Below are 19629 nucleotides of genomic sequence, written 5' to 3'. Positions count from 1 at the left end.
CCAGAAGTTTCTTACGATCACAAACATAATCTTTGCGTTCATTAAACAGTAACTCCCCATTCCTTTCCCCCCTCCTTCCAGACTGAATCAACCTCTGTATTCTGTCCCTATGAATTTGCTTATCCTTGGGTAACTCATAGATGCAGAATTACATGGCATCTGTCTTTTTGTGACTGGCTTATTTCACTTGAATGCAGTGTCTTCAAGGTCCGCTCATGTTGCTGCAGGTTTCAGAACAGCCTTCCTTCTTAGGGCCGGATAACATTCTGCTGTGTGTCTACATCACAGTTTGTTACCATCATCTGCCCGTGGACACCTGGCTGTGCCCACCTTTTGGCTGTCGTCAGCGGGCTGGGTTTCTCCCGAGGCCTTGCCCTTCTCTGTCCTCATGTGGCCTTTCCTCTGCTGCACCCTGGTGTCCCCGCACCTTCTTATGAGGTCACTGATCCAGGCGGACTTGGGCCCACACTTACAGCCTCCTTCCACCTTAATCACCTCTTTGCAGGCCCCGTCTCCACACACAGACACAGCCTTGGGTGCTGGGGATCAGGACTCCACGCACGACTTTGTGGGGACACAGTTCAGTCCATACGTGAGCTCCATCACTTGGCAGTCAGTGGTGAAAGTCATAAAACCTAACATCTAACAACAACAAAACCGCAGGCTGTCAACTACAGGCAAAAACAGGCTGACCTACAGGCAGCATCACACTGGGAGACTGAGCCGTGAAGTTTCTTTTGCTCTGTAAGCCCCAGCCCCTCGAAGACACAGGGTGAGCCCTCACCCCTGAGCTGGGGGCGTTGGGGGTCTGTGGTCATGCACAGGGCAGCCTCGTGAACCCGGCGCTGCCCCGGCGCTTAGCACTGGCATGTGAGAGGCGGCCTGATGCCTCACACGGCAACATTTCCAGGGACAGACACAGAGAGGCGACCTTGTTCACAGCGCTTCCCGTTCTGAGCCGATACGCAGCTGGCGATTAGGTATGCTGCATAAAATACAGTCTACTCTTTCTGCCTTTTTTCTTTTTGAAAGTGAGGCTTGAGGACTGCGCCTTGGCTGGAAAGGTACAGAGAAGGGTCTTCTCTTTCCCAGTTTGTCCACTTGCCTTTAACATGCTTTTTAGCCTTCAGATCACAGATAACGTTCATGCCCAGTGATGGGCGTTCAGTCGGTGTAAATGTAATAAAGTGGCTGGTGGGTGGGGGTGGGCAGGGAGACGGTTTAGGAAATTTCAAAGATGATCATCTGGAACTACTGGTTAAGCAATGAATACCATTAAAGGGAGAGCTTAGAAATGCACTTTCTGAGCACACTCTTAATCTTTTCAAGGCTAATGCTTAAATTCTCATAATTTACATTTATGTACTTTTAATTTATACTTATGACTGTTAAAACCTGTTAAGGTACTGTAAACTGCAGCTAGCAGTTAATTTTCTTTTTAAACCAATTAATATATTTTTAAAAAGCCTAAAACACACGAGATGTTGAAATGATAAATTTCATGAATTGGTTTTAGTTCTCACTCATTCTGTTCTGGTATATTTCATGCATTTGGAGACCAACTCAGAACACAGAGAATTCATCTTAGGGTCTGAAATTGCCCCGTAGCCTTCTGCAGTGCTTTCTGCACGGTGGCCGAGCTCAGGGTCCCCAAGGCGGGGAGCAGGCTCAGGCCGACCTGCCTCCTTTCTCCTCGCCTCGCCTTTCTGCCCCCACCTCTCCACATCTGGTTCTTTATCTGTGCAGCGGAGATGTGGCCTGAGATGCTCCGAGGATCCTTGATGGACTCGACATGATCAGCAAACCGTCGGTCCGGGGCTGTAACAAACGCCCCATGCAGAGCGTGCAGCTCTGGGCTGCTCTCCGCTCGGTCCTCCGAGGGGGCGGAGATCCTGCTAGCACGTACAAGGCCGCACACTATCAGGGACCTTTTTCCTGAAAACACTGACATGGGGAGACATTCAAATCAAATGCTGTTTTATAAGTTATAAGGAAATCATGCCGAGGCGAGACTTTTTTTTTGGCAAGGCTGTTGAGACTATTACATTATGTTCCCACAACAGCATAAAATGTATGTTTTATCACTTGAACGTAGCCCAGACTGGAAATGGAGCCTGAGACTGGAAATGTCTTATAAGAAAGGCCAAGCTCAACCTGATAAGACCGGTGGGGATAAAAGGAGGGGAAAATGGCCACAGTTCCGGCCACTGACCCTCGATGGACGCCCCGTGGGCCCCTGCCAGCCCCCACGCCAGCGGGGACCCGAGACTGTTCTTTCTTGACCGTAAGATGGGAATGGTGCACTGTGGGGGTGCGGGGAGCCTAACTCCTGGGAAGTGCTTCAGAATGTAACCGGTCGTACCAAGATCAGGTAAAGGTAACTTTCTGCCTCCTGGTGCCGGGAATCTGAGTTTTGTTTTCCTGTTTATTTCCATACGTATTCAAGCTCCACAAGTGTGCTCTCTCTCAGAAATCCCCACTCCCCCTCTGGTTGAATGATTCATCAAGAATCTTGGCCCAAGTGTGCTGCTGTTTCAGGGAAAGCGGGCCCTGGGGAACGGCTCGGGAACACAGTCGGGACCTGTCCAGAGGCTGCAGCAGAAGGCGGCTCGGCCGATGTGAGCTCTGCTCAGAGCAAGTGACTAAGTCATGGCTTAGGTTTCACGTGTGCGGCCCGAGGTGGAGATGGCTTAGGTTCACGCTGTTCTAGGCCAGCAACACCAGGCAGCGGGAGGATGGTGAGAGAGTTTTTTTTTTTTTTTTTAAGAAAACACTAGAAAACATTGGGTCACAGTTTCTAAAATACGATGAAGGGATAAAAGGCCTATCTGATGGCTCACGGTGCTCAGACGTCAGAGGTCACGGCGAAAGTGTCCACCTTCCCTCTGCTGAGAGGGTGATGCTAACACCCCCCTTCCTCCTGCTTGTCCAGCCCGTGCGACTCCGTTGCTCAGTGCTGTTTAGTTGCTCCGACTTGTCCGATACACTGCGACCCCATGGACTGTAGCCCGCCAGGCTCCTCTCTCCATGGGATTTCCCAGGTAAGAATACTGGAGTGGGTTGCCATTTCCTTCTCCAGAGGATCTTGCCGACCTGGGGATCAAACCCGTGTCTCCTGCATTGGCAGGCGGATTCTTTACCATCTGAGTCACTAGGAAAGCCTTTGACTGTATTAGGCCTGCAAAAACAAAGACCCCATAGAATATAGGAATAAATGCAAGGTACTTAAAAAAAAAACCTTAGAATCTTTGGTTTGGAAGGCAAATTACAAATCTGAAAAGCTGCTTTCAAGAGTTTAAAAGCAGTTTGAATAAAATAATTAAGTCTCAGGGATTCTAGCTCACACAGCATCTGATATTCTAGTTGGAACAAATTTAGTTGATAAAATTTGAGTCCTGCTTTTCATAATTTATCACAAAATGACATTTAAGTTGGTGCTTTAACATGGTTTTAATTTTAATTCCACAACATTTTGAGAATAAAGTATTCTCTGGAAGTGTTTATGGTGAAAGCTAATGGGAAGGAGAACAGTCTTCAAAAGAGAAGACGCTTCTCTGCCAAAGGAGCAGGAAAGACTTTTCTACGTGTCGGTGAGTCTTGGGGCCCCACAGCCCTGAACACTGACCCCTGCAGAGGGAGGGAGTCTGCACTCCTCTGTTGTCTGCTCCGATCATCCTGTTTATTACTCTGTCACGTACAGAAGTAACTAAACTAGGTCCAGAAAGAACCAGGTGACTTGCACTTGGTAAGAGAATAAAGAATCAGCCTGCAATGCAACAGACCTGGGTTCAATCTCTGGGTCGGGAAGATGCCCTGGAGGAGGGCATGACAACCCACTCACGTATTCTTGCCTGGGGAATCCCATGGACAGAGGAGCCTGGTGGGTACAGTCCACGGGTTAACAAAGGGTCGGACACAACTGAGCGACTAACACACACAGAAGAGGCGATGATCTAGACGACTGTGTGTTCTGTAGGTCTGTGCATATGTGGAGAGACATCAAAATGAAATCTCCTTCACCTGCACAAAGCTGGAGCTCCATTTGGAGGGAGATGCATACACACTAACAGAACACATATTTTTCAAGTATGTAACACTCATACGATGGGGCTGGGGAGACAGCCCGAGGACCCAGTGCACACTGGCAGCGGGACTGATGTTATGGGTGAGGATTTCAGCATGCGGAGAGCCAAGGATTCCAGGACACACAATACCCGGATGTTGCCAAGGGCACACGCAGATGGTGTGGGCAGTGACAAATGAGAAACAGGACATGAGTTATGGGAGAGGAAAGGACAGAAACGCGGGCCCGCAGCTTCAGCTCTGAGGGCCCGTGGACATGACGATCCGGGCTTCAAGCAGGCAGGCGTCTGCCTCCTGAAGACCCGCCAGCAGGGGGGGCCACGTGGCCAGACCCCCGGGGGAGCCAGGCAGGCGGCGGACACGTGCGCAATGTGTGTGCAGAAATGCACCAGCACCAGGAAGGGGCCGGCCAAGTTCCCCAACCTGGAAATAATAAGAGTGCAGACCAGCCTCCGGACCCTGCAAGACCACAGGCTTTGGAACGACTAGCCATTGATGTGCCTGTTGATGTCAACCATGTGCACCATCCCACTGGCTGAAGGAGACTCTTTTCAAAGCTCAGTTCTGGTCTCCAGTTGGTGGCATTTTGATACATGCACTTTTCTTAAAAACAAAACGAAACAAAACCAAAACCTCTGTTTGAGAACATAGGATGTTTTGAAGGTTGTATTTTTGGCATGTGGAAACGAGTAAACAGCCTCTGTTGGCTTCTGGACTGTAGCTACAACCATAGGTGTTTTGAAGTTAGTTTCCAGGCAAATGATAAATGACTGTGCACCAGAAAGTGAAAGACTGTGTATCAAAGGAGGACCATCGGTCATTTACAAGACAGTCATAAACATGGTTGTTATAAATGAGTGCCACCGGAACAAACACGGTCTCTGCCAATCTGTTAAACCAGCAGTCCCCGACCTTTTTGGCACCAGCGACCAGTTTCACGGAAGACAGTTTTTCCACAGACTGGTGGGGGGGGTGGTTTTGGGATGATTCAAGCACATTACATTTATCGTGCACTTTATTTCTAATTTAATGCTGCCGCTGAGCTGACCGACGGGGGGTACTGGTCTGCGGCCCCAAGACGATCCTGGTGTTGAAGAGTAACATCTAGGAAGTGGTGAGAGAAGCCAGGGGTTTGGGGTTTAGAGACAAGGAAAGTGAACAGGAGTAAGACTGAGAAAGAAACTTAGGTGGAGAGGGAGACATCTAAGAAGCCACATGAACATCTTGGCCAAAAGTGCTGAGATGGGTAATCCAATGTCAGGGGGTGAACCTCCACAAAGCCCACAGGTCGAAGCCTGAACCTCCAGGGCCTCGGAATGGGACTGTGTTTTGAAAAAGGGCCTTTGAAGAGGTCACTAAATTAAAATGAGGTCATGAGAATGGGCCCTGATCCAGTTACTGGCGTCCTCAGAAGAAGAGGAGATGAGGACACGAGGGATAGCCATGTGAAGACACAGGCAAAGACGGCCTCCTGTGAGCAGGGGAGAGAAACCAGCCTCGCCGACACTGACCAGACGGCCAGCTCCAGGACACAGGGAAAGGTGGCCCCCCAAGCAGGGGAGAGAAACCAGCCTCACGGACACAGCGACGGACGGCCAGCTCCAGGACACAGGGAAAGACGGCCCCCACAAGCAGGGGAGAGAAACCAGCCTCACGGACATAGCGACGGACGACCAGCTCCAGGACACAGGGAAAGACGGCCCCCACAAGCAGGGGAGAGAAACCATTCTCGCCGACAATGATCAGATGTCCAGCTCCAGGATCGAGGACACCTTCCTGCCGTCTCAGCCCCCGGCCTGCGGTCCAGTTACAGCAGCTGGACCAACAGGTGGCCGTCCACACGCAGTGGAGGAAGCTGTGGAGCTGAACCCCAGTGGACCCCCGCCCCCCACACCACTGCATCCCACGCCGCCGGCTCCGCCGCCCCCTCTTCCGGGTGCCCCGGGGCCCCCAGAGCCCCCGCCACCACGGTCGGCCTCTAGCCGCCCAGGATCAGGGCTCACCTGGGACCCCGCCTCCCCCGCAGAATCCCCGGGGGGCGTTTGCACAACACAGCAACACTGACGCCGACACACGCATCACATTCACGCCACACCTGCTTTTGGAAATAAAAGCCAAAGGCGCTTTGCTGTAAAACAGCACTGTGAGCGTGAGGACAGGCAAGTGTGGGCAGCGGGCGTCGGGGGGGCTGCAGGGGGCGGGGCGGACCGCAGGGGCAGCGGGCGTCGGGGGAGCTGCAGGGGGCGGGGCGGACCGCAGGGGCAGCGGGCGTCGGGGGGGCTGCAGGGGGCGGGGCGGACCGCAGGGGCAGCGGGCGTCGGGGGAGCTGCAGCGGGCGGGGCGGACCGCAGGGGCAGCGGGCGTCGGGGGAGCTGCAGGGGGCGGGGCGGACCGCAGGGGCAGCGGGCGTCCCGTGGAGCTTCTGGGAGTCAGGCTGCCGCCAGGGGCAGCGGGCATCCGGGAAGCTGCAGGGGCCGGGGCAGGCCGGCAGGGGCAGTGGGTGTCCGGGGAGCTGCAGGGGCCGGGGCAGGCCGGCTGGGCCTTGCACACAAGCCAGGAGGGCCGGTGGCAAAAGTCTAAGAGGACTTCCTTTGTCCCCGTGAGCTCACCTGGACGGACAGGTGGTCCTGTGACAGCTGGTAATCACACGACTTTTTTTCTTTAACCACAGGCCTCAACGCAGATGATGTGAGAAGTGCACCACCCTGATGCTCTCCCCAACCGTCACCCCGAGGACCGCAGGACAGAGGCTCTCCCTGACAGAGGCACTCCCCGTGGCTCTGACTTCATAAGGTGCCTCCCCCCTCCCCTCCACCCAGGAACCAGCATGCGGATGCTTACCTAGGATCCATGTTTCCGACAGGTATTTGACCGTCTCCTTCCTCCTTCCTGGGGAGGGTCCGATGAAGATGCTGGCCTGGCGAGGGACCTGCGTGACCCGACCCCCGCAGAGCACGACCAGCTCCCCCAGCTTGGCTCTGGGGGGATTGCTGGCCGGGGAGATGAACATGGTCGGCTGGTCGGCAAACAGGGTTCCGCGGTACTGCCCTGCGGACGACAGGCGTTCCTGGCGGCAGAGCTGTGGGGAGAGATGGGGGCGGGGGTTACTCCAGACCTCTTCATTGTTGAGAACAGGCCGACTGAAATAGAGCAGGCTGAGGTTGGGTTGTCTGTCCTCGACGGGTTCTGAGCATCCAGTGGTGATGACAACATTTACGAGCAGATGACATTTTCTGTAGCAGCAAAAACTCCAAGCAAATTTACAAGCCAAAAAAAAAAAAGTTTAGGCCTTTGATTTATTACAGATTCTAAACCAAATTATTGGAAAGCAATCAGCTGTTTGGTTGAGCCAGGCGGACAGCCTCTGGGTCCTGAGTGATAGGAGGGCTATGGAGGCAGGTAGCTCGCCTGGAGTGCCCGCCGTGTGGGACCACCTCCTCCACCTGGCTCAGGGCACCCACAGCGGGCGGCATCAGCGCTGAGCCGCTGCATCCACCCCCGCCTGTCTGCAGGAGAGTGCAAACTGGAGTCCTGGCCGTGTGCCCGCGGGCCAGGTGGGTCCTGAGGGCTGCGTCCAGGTGGGTGGGGACCAGTGTGGAGACCCTGCAGGTTCACAGCCGCCGTGGCCACCCTCGGCCTGCCCTGACGGGTCAGGGTCAGTGGCTGGCCCTGGGCGGCGGGGAGGCCCCTCTATTCTGACACACAGTGCTAAATACCAATTAAAGAAAGACTCCTCTATGCGCAGATAGCCCCAGGGAGGTGGTGAGGGTTGACAACTTCAACCCATGAACTTCCCTGAGGACAGATCTGTGGCTCAGGGCAGTTGAGGGTTTTGATGGGAGGTCTGTGGGAGGAGAGGGAGGTGCCCCTCATAGGAGGGGGCACCTGGCGCCCAGAGAATAGGGGGTGGCCAGTGCTGACCTCGAGGCAGGAAGGCAGCAGAGGATACCCTCTCAGTCTGGCACTCCGGCAAAACCCGAGAAAGAGCTGTTCCTGCACTCACTTTTCATGCTGCTTTCATTTTTAGGAAAAGAAGATCCTACTACAAAAAAAGAAAAAAAGAAAAAGGCTCCATCATCAGTGAAACCAATCTGATAAATTTAAATTCGGCTATAGAGTCACTCTCTTTTCTTACCCCAAGGTTGAGTTTTGCCATAAGCTCTGATATAAATCATCACATTTTATATCTTCCCTTCGACTCGGTAACTAACAGGGCAAATGACAATTCTACCAGCGTGGTACCTTCGTTCATGCCGTCAGTTACTCCCAACATCCTTGGGAGGAAAGGGGGGGAGGCTTCTTTAATTTTGCACATGAAGATACCGACGCGGAATAGATTTGCTTTGGTTAACTGTGAGCTGAGCTGCAGAAGAAAGCCCAAGACCCATAAATGCAGTGAGTCACGGGGCCACGCGGCCCTGCAGCTGGGGATCAAGAACCTCCGTCAAGTTGGATGTGGTCACACGCTGTCAAAGCTCGCTGTAGGAGGTGAGAACTGACACAGCAAAGGAACAAAGTCAGGGCACCTTTCCCAGGTTTTCTGTTGCTCAGGTCCACTCTGTCTTTTCGTCTGGAGCAGGGAAGCGCGGTCGTTTTCTGGGTGCTGATATCTGCGGGGCCAGGTGTTCAAGGTGGGCGCCCCTTCCCACCAGGGGCGGGGGGAAGACTCAGCCAACCACAGGGACCCTCCTTACAAAGGCCTGCGTCACGCCTGGGCTGGAGCCTGGCCAGTGGGGCCTGAGGGCGGGGCTGCTGGGGGCGGCTTTTCCTCATTCACTATAGGAGCAACTTCGTCCTGTCAACACAGGACACCCTGGATTCCCGAGGCTGAGAACAGCCAAGCGGGAAGACGGAACGGCGTGGACCTGGGCAATGAGGGCTTCTAAGTTGGTAGCCTGACCAAACCTGGCCCTGTCCTCCTCTGTCCTTTTAATGTCGGGGCGGGGGGGGGAACCTCCTAACTTTTGTTTCTCTCCATATGCTCAGTTTAATCTCCCCACCCCCCAAAAAAATTTTAAGAGGTATTCTGAATTTTAATTGAAGTATAACTGATTTTATATTAGATCCGGGTATGCATAGTGATTTGATATTTTCTTATGTTACAAGATGATCACCATGATAGGCCTCATTACCATCTGTTATCATACAAAGACAGTACATAGTTTTTGACCATCCTCCCAAAACTGTATATTTCATGCTCATGATTCACTTATTTTGCAGCTGGAAGCTTGTACCTCTTCACCCGCCCCCCCCGGCCCAGCTTACCTCGCCGATCCCCCTCCCACCACAGCGTCCCCTTTAGCGGCCACCAGTCTGTTTTCTCTATCTATGCCTCCGTCACTGTTTTGATCTGTTTGTTCATTTGTTGTGTTAGTTTCTATATATGAGTGCTATCACATGATATTTCTCTTTCTCTGTATGACTTACTTCACTTAGCACAATACCCCTTAGATCTATCCATGATATTGCAAATGGCAAGATTCTATTTCTCATGACTGACTAATAGTCCATTGTGTGTATACACATCCCACGGCTTTAGCCCCTTGTCTGTGGACACATACGTTGTGTCCATATTATGCGGGGTATTATAAATTCTCTTTGGAAAACAAGCCTCTTCTGACTGGTGCTGTGACGACCTAGAGGGGTGGGCTGGGGCAGGGTGGGAGGGAGGTTCAACAGCTGGGGGACATGTACACCTGTAGCTGGTTCGTTTCACTGTACAGCCGGAACTAACTCAACACCGTAAAGGAATCATGTTCCAGGTTTTAAACAGTGATCACAGCACAGTGACAGCATGTAACTTTAAATACCTTTTGAGTGTCCACCAACAGTGTTAATACACTTGGTTAACTGGGACTAGGTTCCTATGCAAAGCCAGCAGCCTGGCAGGGTTAGGCCCAATGGTGATGACTTTGGGATAGGACTGGTGGCGGAAGGCAGGCCTTTCATTCATAAACTTTACTATTCTTTACATTTTTAAAGCACAAACTACTTCCATAAATGTGTTAGAACTTCAGTGGCAGAGGTTTGAAAAAAATATCTACTGAACAAGTTAGCACATCCACTTTACAAAATATCATAAATCTGAGGCAGGGCTTGGAAAAGACAAGAGCCAGAGACTGTCCTGTCTTCTAACTGAGTCCCCATCCCAACCACCATTCTTCCATATTTCAACTCCATAAATTACGCTGCAAGGGGCAGGCTGACTTGGAAAACTACGACCATCTGCTGAGAACGTTGGATGTAGCTATGTTAAGATTCCAAATGTAACGGATGCATAGTCCTCCCCTTTCCTAGGATTTTATGACCGATCGGATAACATTACGATACCGAGTAGATGCAGAGTGTCAACTTGAACTTCCAGTGTCTCTGCTGCACCAACATCTAACAAGTAAGTTTTGTATTTATAGCCACATTGGAGTACTTCCTTATATTTCTGTAGCTAGGTTTCAGAACTGAAACCCAGAAGACACATGTACACTGTAAGGGACGAACATTTCAAAGAGCAATTTGAATTGCTTCTCTTTTCTGGGATCCTTGACAGTAAGACTTGAGAACCAATCATTCTGATTCAGACACTCAAGGACATCAAAAGAGAGCGTGAGACTCACAGAACGATTACAGACTGTAACGGTTATTATATGGATTATAACAGATTATTAATGATAGCAAAAGAGCTAGTATAACTAAGTTAAACCATCGTTAGGCAGTGGTGGTGGTGGTGGTGTGGTCGCTCGGTCGTGTCCGACTCCCGTGACCCCACGGACTGCAGCCTGCCAGGCCCCTCCGTCCATGGAACTCCCCAGGCGAGGACACGGGAGTGGGCTACCACTTCCCTCTCCAAGGGATCCTCCCGACCCAGGAGTCGAACCCAGGTCTTCTGCATTGCAGGCAGACTCTCCACTGACTGGGCCATCAAGGAAGCCCATCTTTAGGCAGAAAGTCTCTCAAATGATAATGAGAAGCCAACCTGTCTGTCGGGGGGGCGGGGGGGAGCTTTCCAGGTGACTCAGAGCAGGAGACACGGGCTCCATCTCTGGGCTGGGAAGACCCACCGAAGGAGGTCACGGCAACCCACTCCAGCATTCCCGCCCGCGGGACCCCATGGACAGAGGGGCCTGGCAGGCTGCAGACGGGGTCCCAGAGAGTCAGACACGGCTAAAGGGACTGAGCATGCACTCTCTCTGTGAGGTCAAAGGTCTCTGCCACCCGGGGTCAATCCCCCGCATGTCCTCCACATCCCGTGGTGCCTGGACCCCCAGCTGACCCTCACTAGCCGCTCAGGACTGGAGTCCTCCACCACAGCTGTTCCATGCAGAATGCTCCCTAGGACCAAGCCCTCGCCTACTCCAAAGAGGATGGGAACGTCAGGTGTGGAGGAGCTGACCGTCTGAGGCTTAAGACAGCTTTGGCCCAGCTGCAGGCCTCTGAGACAGTGAAGTGGAGGAAAACAGCTTGAAAGGGTCCAAAAGCAGAGCCCTGTTTAACACCAATAAAGGTCCTCCCCCCACCCCAAGTGTAAACATATCGTCCCAGCTCCTCCTTCCCCTCCTGCGTGAGCTCCAGGCTGACAGGACACTGGGCCGGCTCCCTGTCCGGAGCAGTACGCAGACGGCCTGACGCAGCGGCCGGCTCCCTCAGTGATGGGTGAGAACAGCCCGGGCGGGGCCTCTGCCCCCGTCAGACAGGTGTCCAAGGGGGCTCCCCTCACAGCTCCAGCCTTCTCACTGTGCTTTGAGAAGCAGAAACCAAGGCGCTTCGGAGAGCCCGGAGCGGCCGTGGGGCCAGCGAGAGGCTGCAGGGTGTCTCAGAAGCAGCCGCACGTTTCTATGAGGGGGTTGTCCCTGCCACGGACGCTTACTGTGTTCCTCGTCTCGGATCATCTAGCAGAAAAGCCTGACCTCGATGGGGCCGCCGACCTCTGTGGGAGAGCCAGCTGTGTCTCCTGATGGAAGGGACGCTGGGTGCGACAACACGCTCTCCGCAGGCAGCTCTGAGAGGTGTCCCCTGTGAGCCTGCAGGGGCCAGAGCGTCTCTGCTGGACACTGAGCCCGGCCAGGCCCCAGCTCCCGGGGACACACACCAGCGACAGAGGGGCCCCCGCATGCAGGCAGCTGGAACAGAAGGCGCTGCGTGGGGGACACAGCCGGCAGCCTGTACCCCGCGTGCCACTGGGTGTCGACGCGCTTGTTCAGCCCCGTGTCAGCCACTCGGTGATGGAAGTGTTTCCTCGGCCACGAGAGCGCGTCCCAGCTCCGCCTGATACATTAGCCAACACGAGATCTGCAATAACGATCCTCCCTCTGACTGATAGGAGGGAGAGACAACGGGAAAAGAACCCAGGAGGCATCCTTGGGTGCCCCTCCGAAGACCCTCAGACTCCAGAGCCAGCTCAGCTCCATGGGCTGGGCTGCAGGCACTCAAGCCGGCCGCTGGGTCAGGGAACTCCCGAAGGAGCGGGCTGCTTCAGGACCGAGAAGCCGGCAGCCGCACGGGGTCGGGGAGCTCTCCACGCGAGGGGGGAGCCACACGGCCTGGCAGAAAAGATCTCATTCACCCGGGAAGGCAGAATGTGGCAGGAAAGCCCAGTAGTTCTACCCAAGTAAACCGCGTGAACCAAGAGCCCAGAGCCAGAAGCACAGGGACAAGCCTGAGGGCCCGCTCACCGCGGCCCCGACACCGTCTGCTCTTGGAGACGTCTGAGCTTTTCAGCTACTTTTTGTTGGGATTTTTGTTTCCAGAATCTCAAGCATCCAGATGCCACGGTTCTCACGACCCTGCCACTTATCAGAGGTAACAGTTTGCGTGTATTTTTCTAAATTCTACACAACACACACTGGGGACAGAGCTTTTTCTTAATCAAGGGTCTATCTTGGTATATAGAGAAGCAGTAACTCAAACCTGCTTTTAATCCAGCAGAAAGGACCTGTGTGGGCCTTTCTCATGTTTAGAATGTGACTTCAGAGCTAATTTGATTATTCTTCTCCCGCCCACATTTATTGAACGCTTACTGTCTACCAGGCATGTGCAAGGTGCCAGGAAGCAAAGCTGATTAAGTCGCAGTCCCTGCACTCAGTTTAAAGCATGTGTTGTAAAAGTCAGTAAATGGAAATATTTCCATTTATTTATTCAGCTTGAAATCAGAGGAAGCAAAGAATTAGAAGGATCTGATTCTTCACTCAAAATAACTGAGACTACGTGCTTGTTGACTTTCCAGTCCTAAGTAAAACAATTTTTCTGGGGAAGTTTAATCAAGATTTAGGTTATTTAAAATTAAAAGTTAATTTGGAAACTTACCCTCCAGACACGCTCTCTGATGTACACAGGGACGTGCATGTATAGCAGGTCATTGCCATGGAGACGGTGGTGACTGGCAAGGCTTATTTACATTGTAAATAGAGCAGGATACACGATTCTGCCTACTGCTGGGCTTTAGCTAAGGTCATTTCAGGAGGTGGGGGGTTTTAAGAATGGGATACTCCCCCAGCACCCCCTTTGTTGTTCCCCAGCCCCCCAGGGGTTTTGCTCCGTGAGTCCTCGTGATCGACGGGCTTCAGAGGTGTGGCCAGCGTGCCCCGGAGCCCACGCTCGGCGTGGAAGGCACAGGTCATGCATTTGCTACTGAGACGCTGCCCAAAGGGTCTGATCGAGGCAGTCAAGCAAAACTTCCCTCTCTAGCAAAGCAACGTTTTGTCCCCACTGAAAGCATTGACTGTTGAGTCGTGTCTGACTCTTTGTGACCCCATGGACTGTAGACCACCAGGCTCCTCTGTCCATGGGATTTCCCAGGCAAGAATACTGGAGTGGGCAGTCATTCCCTTCTCCAGGGGATCTTCCCAAGCCAGGGATCAAACCCTCGTCTCCTGCGTTGCAGGCAGATTCCTCACCATCTGGGCCACCCAGGGACGCCCCTGCCCCCACTGGTACGCTCTAAAAACTGAGCTGAGGACCATGAGGCAGCGGGCACTGCAGGCTAACAGGGCAGCTGAGAAGGCTCCGCGTCCTCTCTGACCAGCTCCCATCCGGCCTCACCCCGATGCCTGCCTGCACCTCAACACGGACTAGAAGAGCTTCAAAGGCACAAATTTTGAGCCAACGTGCTGTTGATTAATTTCACTGCCTTCTCAGTCCCTTACGGAAGGCAATTCATGGGAATTTGATGTAAATCCTAACTCAGCTTTAGACTTCTCAGCAACACCGAATGTAGCCAACTGCCAGAAAAAGGAGTCTGGGTGGGGCCTGGGGGCGTCTTGCAGGCGGCGCTCCGTGGTGTGTTACCTTTCCCTCAGAGATAACCAGGTTCCCCAGAATTTCTCCCCAATTCCCTGTGCTTCCGGTGGTGATGCAAATCTACGTACCCTAAAACATACAGATCTAGACAACAAAGAGTCGTTTTTAGGGTTATTGTAAAAGATCAAATAACAGTGAAAAAACACACCTTTTTAGCATTACATTTGTCTATGTCTGGTTTTTCCTCTAAGGACAAAAGTGCGCCTTCTCCCTGGGGCCTTTTCTGAAGGCGCCCTGCAGCGCGCTGTCAGCCCGCGGGCCCACACCCCTGGGAGTCGCCCGCACCCCTGGGCTCCTGGGGACACGTCCACACAGCAGCTGTGGCCAGGGGCTGCAGAGGCTTCCGGGGAGAGCAGCTCAGTGTGATGGTTCACTCTGTGCGTCCCGGCGGGGCGGGGCCGCCCAGAGGGCTGAGGGACCTTACCTCTGGGTGTGTCTGGGAGGGTGTCCCTGGATGCGCTAATCCTTTGGGGGCCTAAGTAGAACAAACAGGCAAAGGAAGGGTGCGCTGTTCCCTGCGCCAGCCGTCGGAGCTCCTGGGTCCAGCCTGGGGACTGGGTTGAACCTCCTGACCCTACATCTGTCTGCTCTGCGTGTGAACATGTCTGTGTGTCTGTCTGTCCTGCCGGTTCTGCCTCTGCAGGACCCAGGCACATGGCTGAGTGGCGGAGGAGGAGTGGGGTGGGCCGGGCAGAGAAAGGACGCCTGCCGGAGATCCGTCAGGTGGGAGGGCGAGCCAGTGAGCTCTGCCTCTATATTTCTCAACAACAAGAAGGTGAAATCACAGATGAAACGGCTGGAGATGCCCACCGCAGAAGGGGCGGCTCCATGGGGCACACACGGTGTCAGGCCCCATGTCAGGGTCCAGGACGGAGCTGAGCCGGTGGGGGTCCCTGGGTGGGGCGGCCGGTCTGCGGACAGATGCCTGGGTGCTGAGCTGAGATGCTCAGGGAGGGGACGGCAGAGCCAGCTGGGAGCCGCAGTGGGCACTCCCGCTCTGCGCTGTACCCTCTGGCTGAGGTGCCGTCTCGGGGGACAGCAGAACTGGGCACCAGGAAGGATCCTGGAGACCCTCCCAGCTGTGGATCGCCTCCTGCAGGTGAGGAAACCGAGGCCCCAGGGACCTGGGTCCTCGCCTGAAGTCGGAGCAGAGCTTTCCCGGGCACCGAGGTGCAGAGCCCCCAACTGCCCACCCCGACCCACGGTGAGCTCGTCTGCCCGATGGCTGGGGCGCCGGAGCCCACACCTCTCCTCCTCTGGTCTGCTCACGGGTCCATCTGACAATTCGCGCGTCTGCCAGGCTAATGAACAAAGAGACATGCATGGAAGGACAGTGTCTGCTTCCACAGGATGTCCTAGCAACTCCAGCAGGACATGGCACGCCAGCTCGTGGGATGGGATGAGACTCGGCAGGTGTCACAGCGGCGGCGTGTGACTCAGAGTTGGTGGGACGGCGCGCTGGCACAAACCGCTTGGGATCACTGGGGTGATGTGTGTGGGAGCAGGGGTCTGCAGCAACAGAAGCTAGCTTTTAAAAGTCTGTACAAAGGCGATGAGGCTGGGTAAGCAGGCACAGACGGGTCAGGATTCTACAGCACGACATCGAGTTAGGGGGAGCTGTGAGAGCCGCGAGCAGAGAGGTCACGGACTCCAGATGTCAGAAGACCACACTGCAGATGGCGTGGAGAGGCTGAGACCAGGACAGGAGACTCCGAGGACAGGACTGCAGGAATTCCAGCAAGAAATGAAGGAGGGCGGGTGGGCAGGCCATGAACTCCAGAGGCAACGAGGGTGCAACCCAAGGGAGTCCCGACCCATCACAGGCTGCCTGATCCAGGGCAGGGTAAGAGACCTCGCGCGACTGTAGGAAAGATGGGCTGCTGAGGTTTCAAAGGTCCCGGTAAAGAGCACCTCTCTCTCCCCCGGGTTCAGTAACAGCTGTCCGACAGAGGAGAGCAAAACCACTTCCATCGTGCATCCAGCCGCCTGGACATAGACCTGCGGTCCTGTGAGTTTCCAGTCCTGCGCGGTGACGGGGGAGGAGGCAAGGCCACAGCTGGCCCGGAGCCCGGGAGGGCGCCCTGCTCCCTGCTGGACACCCGCAGTGTGCCTGGCTGGTCCTCCCTCGGGGAGGGGCGGGCACGTGTCTCCAGCAGGGCCTCGGGGGCTCCTCGTATCCTGCAGGCCGATGGCCTGGGTGACACCCCGCTCTGGAGGAGCCTGCTCAGGAAACAGACCACAGTGCTGCCTCAGAGGAGAGACAGGGGGCCTCAAGGTGACTGGAAATGAGGCAGAGTTAGGAGTTTCACCTTCAGCGAAGCTGCAGAGCCTGTACCTGACCACATGAGATGTGCCAACCCGACCCCAGGTGAAGGAGCTGGCTGGAGAGAGAGAACAAGCCATGTCTGTGGTCCTGGGGGTTAAGTCTCAAAGAGCTGAAGAAACAACAGGACACACACATCTTAAACAGTTCTGATACCTGCCTGAAAACCATAGGAAAACATGACGACCCCTCAAGCTCTGCGTGAATCCCCACAGTTTTTAGTGGAGAAACTGTCCTTGCTTCTCCCTGCAGTTTCTGGACCCCGTCCCGCGCTTAGCACTTCCTCTCAGCTCTGAGCATTTGATTTTCAGGCTCCCTGCCGCCTCCGTGACCTCTCCTGTGCCCTGGGCTCCTGGGAGCCCCTTTCCCTGCGCGCCTGTCCACCCCCGTCCATGCTCATGCTGCCCACCCGCCTGTCCTGGCGCCCCCCACCTGGCGCCTACGGCTTCTCACTCACGGAGACCCCGTAGCACCCTCTGCACTCCGGGACGGCCTTACCGCTCACGGGCAGTGGCAGTGATTATCCCTGGAGATGCCAGCCCCCCGGGAACCGGAGGACAAGCCCCCGCGCCTGGCCTGGAGCCCGCGCCCGGCCGTCCTTCCCCTTGCTCCCCTCTCTGCTCTCATGCTCAGTCCTGCGGCCCAGACACGCTGTCATGAAGGACCCCATGCACCCCCCAGCGCCCGATCCTGTGGATGCAGCAGCCCTCCCCGGCCGGCACCTGCTCCCCGCACCTGCCCTCCCTGGCCTCCGTCTCGCCGCGTTTCCCTGCGTCCCCCGCACAGGCCCGGCCGTGTCCACACTGGTGCTTCCATCCTCCCCGAGCGCCCTGTTCCCCGCTGCTTCCCCTCTCCGAGCAGCCCCGTCAGGGCCGAGAGGACCCTGCCCCGTGGAGCGCTGCGGTTCTGATGGACCCTGAGCTCGAAGGCCTGTAAAGAGCAGCCAAACACACGCCGTGGGCCCTGATCCCAGACGCCGGGGGACATACAGCACAGAAGGCTTCTGGTTCGGGATCAAAGAGGCTTCTACCCGATGCCAAGAACACGGTTTGAAAGGGTTAAGAAAGAGTGAAAAGTCACGAACAAAGACACCTAGTGTAACGAACGGTTTTTCTCGGTTCGCCCTGGCTAGTGGTCCCCAACACTGACGGCAGAGCACAGAGCCGCCCCTGTCAGAGGGAGTCTCCTGCAGGGTCTCCTGTATAGTTATTCTACCCTGTAATACATCTGCTTGGTTTACTGTTACATGTTTTACATTACTTCTTGCTGAGTAAACGTAACAGACACGGGACAGACTGGGCTCAGAGTTCTGTGTAAGAAGCACAGTTGCACGAACATCTAAAAGAAGTGCATTTCTCAAAGCTGCTCGCGTTTACAGGGAAACACTCCTATGCGGAAACGATTTTTGGAGTCCAGCGTTTCCATCCTGCTGGTATGCAGGGCAAGTCAGGCACAGGAGGCCGCACACAAAGTGAGCGGATGGGCGTGAACAGAGCGCAGGACCCCGGCTCCCAGGTCCCCACTGGGTGACGCCGGGCCGGGCTGGACGAGGGCGACGGTGCCCAAACCAGGATGCTTGCCCCCAGTCAGACCCTCCTCTGCCCCCTACGGCACGACCCTGAGCTGCGGTTGTGCCAAGCGGGTGATTCCCGGGGCGGGGGCGCACGGGAGCCCACAGCCCTGGGGTGAACGGCTCAGAACAGCGTCTGACGGAGGACGCCTCCTCCTTCTGGGGTCTCAGCGCCTCTCCGCACGTGGCAGAGTCCCCTCCCCGCTCTGAACACTGTGCCCTGGTCCTGGGCCCCGTCACCCCGGGGCTCTCCCTCGGCCTGGCCCCTTCCCTCCGGGCCGAGGTCCTGAGCACAGCTGGAGGCCCAGATGCCCAGCGGCTCCCCGCTGCCCTCCCTGCACACTTGCCCTGGGCCCTGGGGCCAGCGCCGCCCCGCCCGCCTCCGCCCAGGTGCGGGCGCTCAGCACATCTCAACGCCTCTCTTCGCCCCAGCCGAGTCCCACTGAACCCACTAACAGCTGACGCTTACTCAGAGCCTGCTGTGCGGGGCCTTTCTGAGCCCTGGATGTGAATGAGCTTGTTGCATCCTTGAGATGAGCTTATGGAAAAGAGACTGTCACTGTTTCCAGCTCACAGCGGAAAATAAAGCAGAGGGAACAAGGTCACAGAATTAGAGGCGAAGCGACCTTGGAGTCTGATATCCTTGACAATCACACCCTGCTGCTTTCAGAGTCTCTCTCCTCTCCTCCCCTCCCCTTCCACACCCAGTCCACCAGGACGCCTCCCCGCTGCATCACCACCGCAGCAGGGCTTCCGGAGGTTCTGTTCTGGGGGCTCCTAAAATGGAGGTATTAAATGCATGCAGTTAAGTGCACACAGTACACTAACCGTAAGTCCCAGCCCAAGTTCTGACACACTCATTCCCCTGTGTAACCACGGCCACCGAGCTGGTGACGGGCTCCGGGCGCCGGGATGCTCGCCTGTCTGTCCCCCCCCCAGAGACCCACCACCACCCTCAGCACTGACATGACCTCTGTCCTGAGCTTTGTCTTCACCAACGCCTCCTGTCTGCACCTCCAGCACAACGACAGAGGCGCATACTCTGGCTCGCCATGCTGCCTGCACACACGCACACACACACACACACACACACACGAACACATGGGCACACTCTGGTTTCTGGCTCCTTTTGCGCGCCACACTGCCTGCACACACACATACACACACTCTGGTTTCTGGCTCCTTTTGCTCCCCACACTGCCTACACACACACACACACACACACACACACTCTGGTTTCTGGCTCCTTTTGCTCACCACGCTGCCTACACACACGCACACACACACACACACTCTGGTTTCTGGCTCCTTTTGCTCACCACGCTGCCTACACACACACGCACACACACACACACACCCCTTC

At 55.2% G+C, this 19629-nt stretch overlaps 1 protein-coding gene across 10 annotated transcripts in view; it reads right to left on the bottom strand.

The window, feature by feature from the left end:
* Positions 1-19629, bottom strand: part of MCPH1 (microcephalin 1) — a 220651-nt gene that overhangs the window by 5874 nt on the left and 195148 nt on the right. For 9 of the 10 annotated variants that reach the window (XM_043454468.1, XM_043454466.1, XM_043454467.1 and 6 more), the window contains one exon: positions 6925-7162. In XM_043454468.1, the coding sequence (XP_043310403.1) occupies positions 6925-7162 (238 nt within the window). Of the gene's footprint in view, positions 1-6924; positions 7163-19629 lie in introns of those variants that run through there. The other variant, XR_006266847.1, reaches the window with a different exon arrangement.

The sequence above is a fragment of the Cervus canadensis genome, chromosome 31, assembly GCF_019320065.1.
Source record: "Cervus canadensis isolate Bull #8, Minnesota chromosome 31, ASM1932006v1, whole genome shotgun sequence".
Taxonomy (NCBI): domain Eukaryota; kingdom Metazoa; phylum Chordata; class Mammalia; order Artiodactyla; family Cervidae; genus Cervus; species Cervus canadensis.
This window is presented reverse-complemented; position numbering and strand designations above follow the sequence as displayed.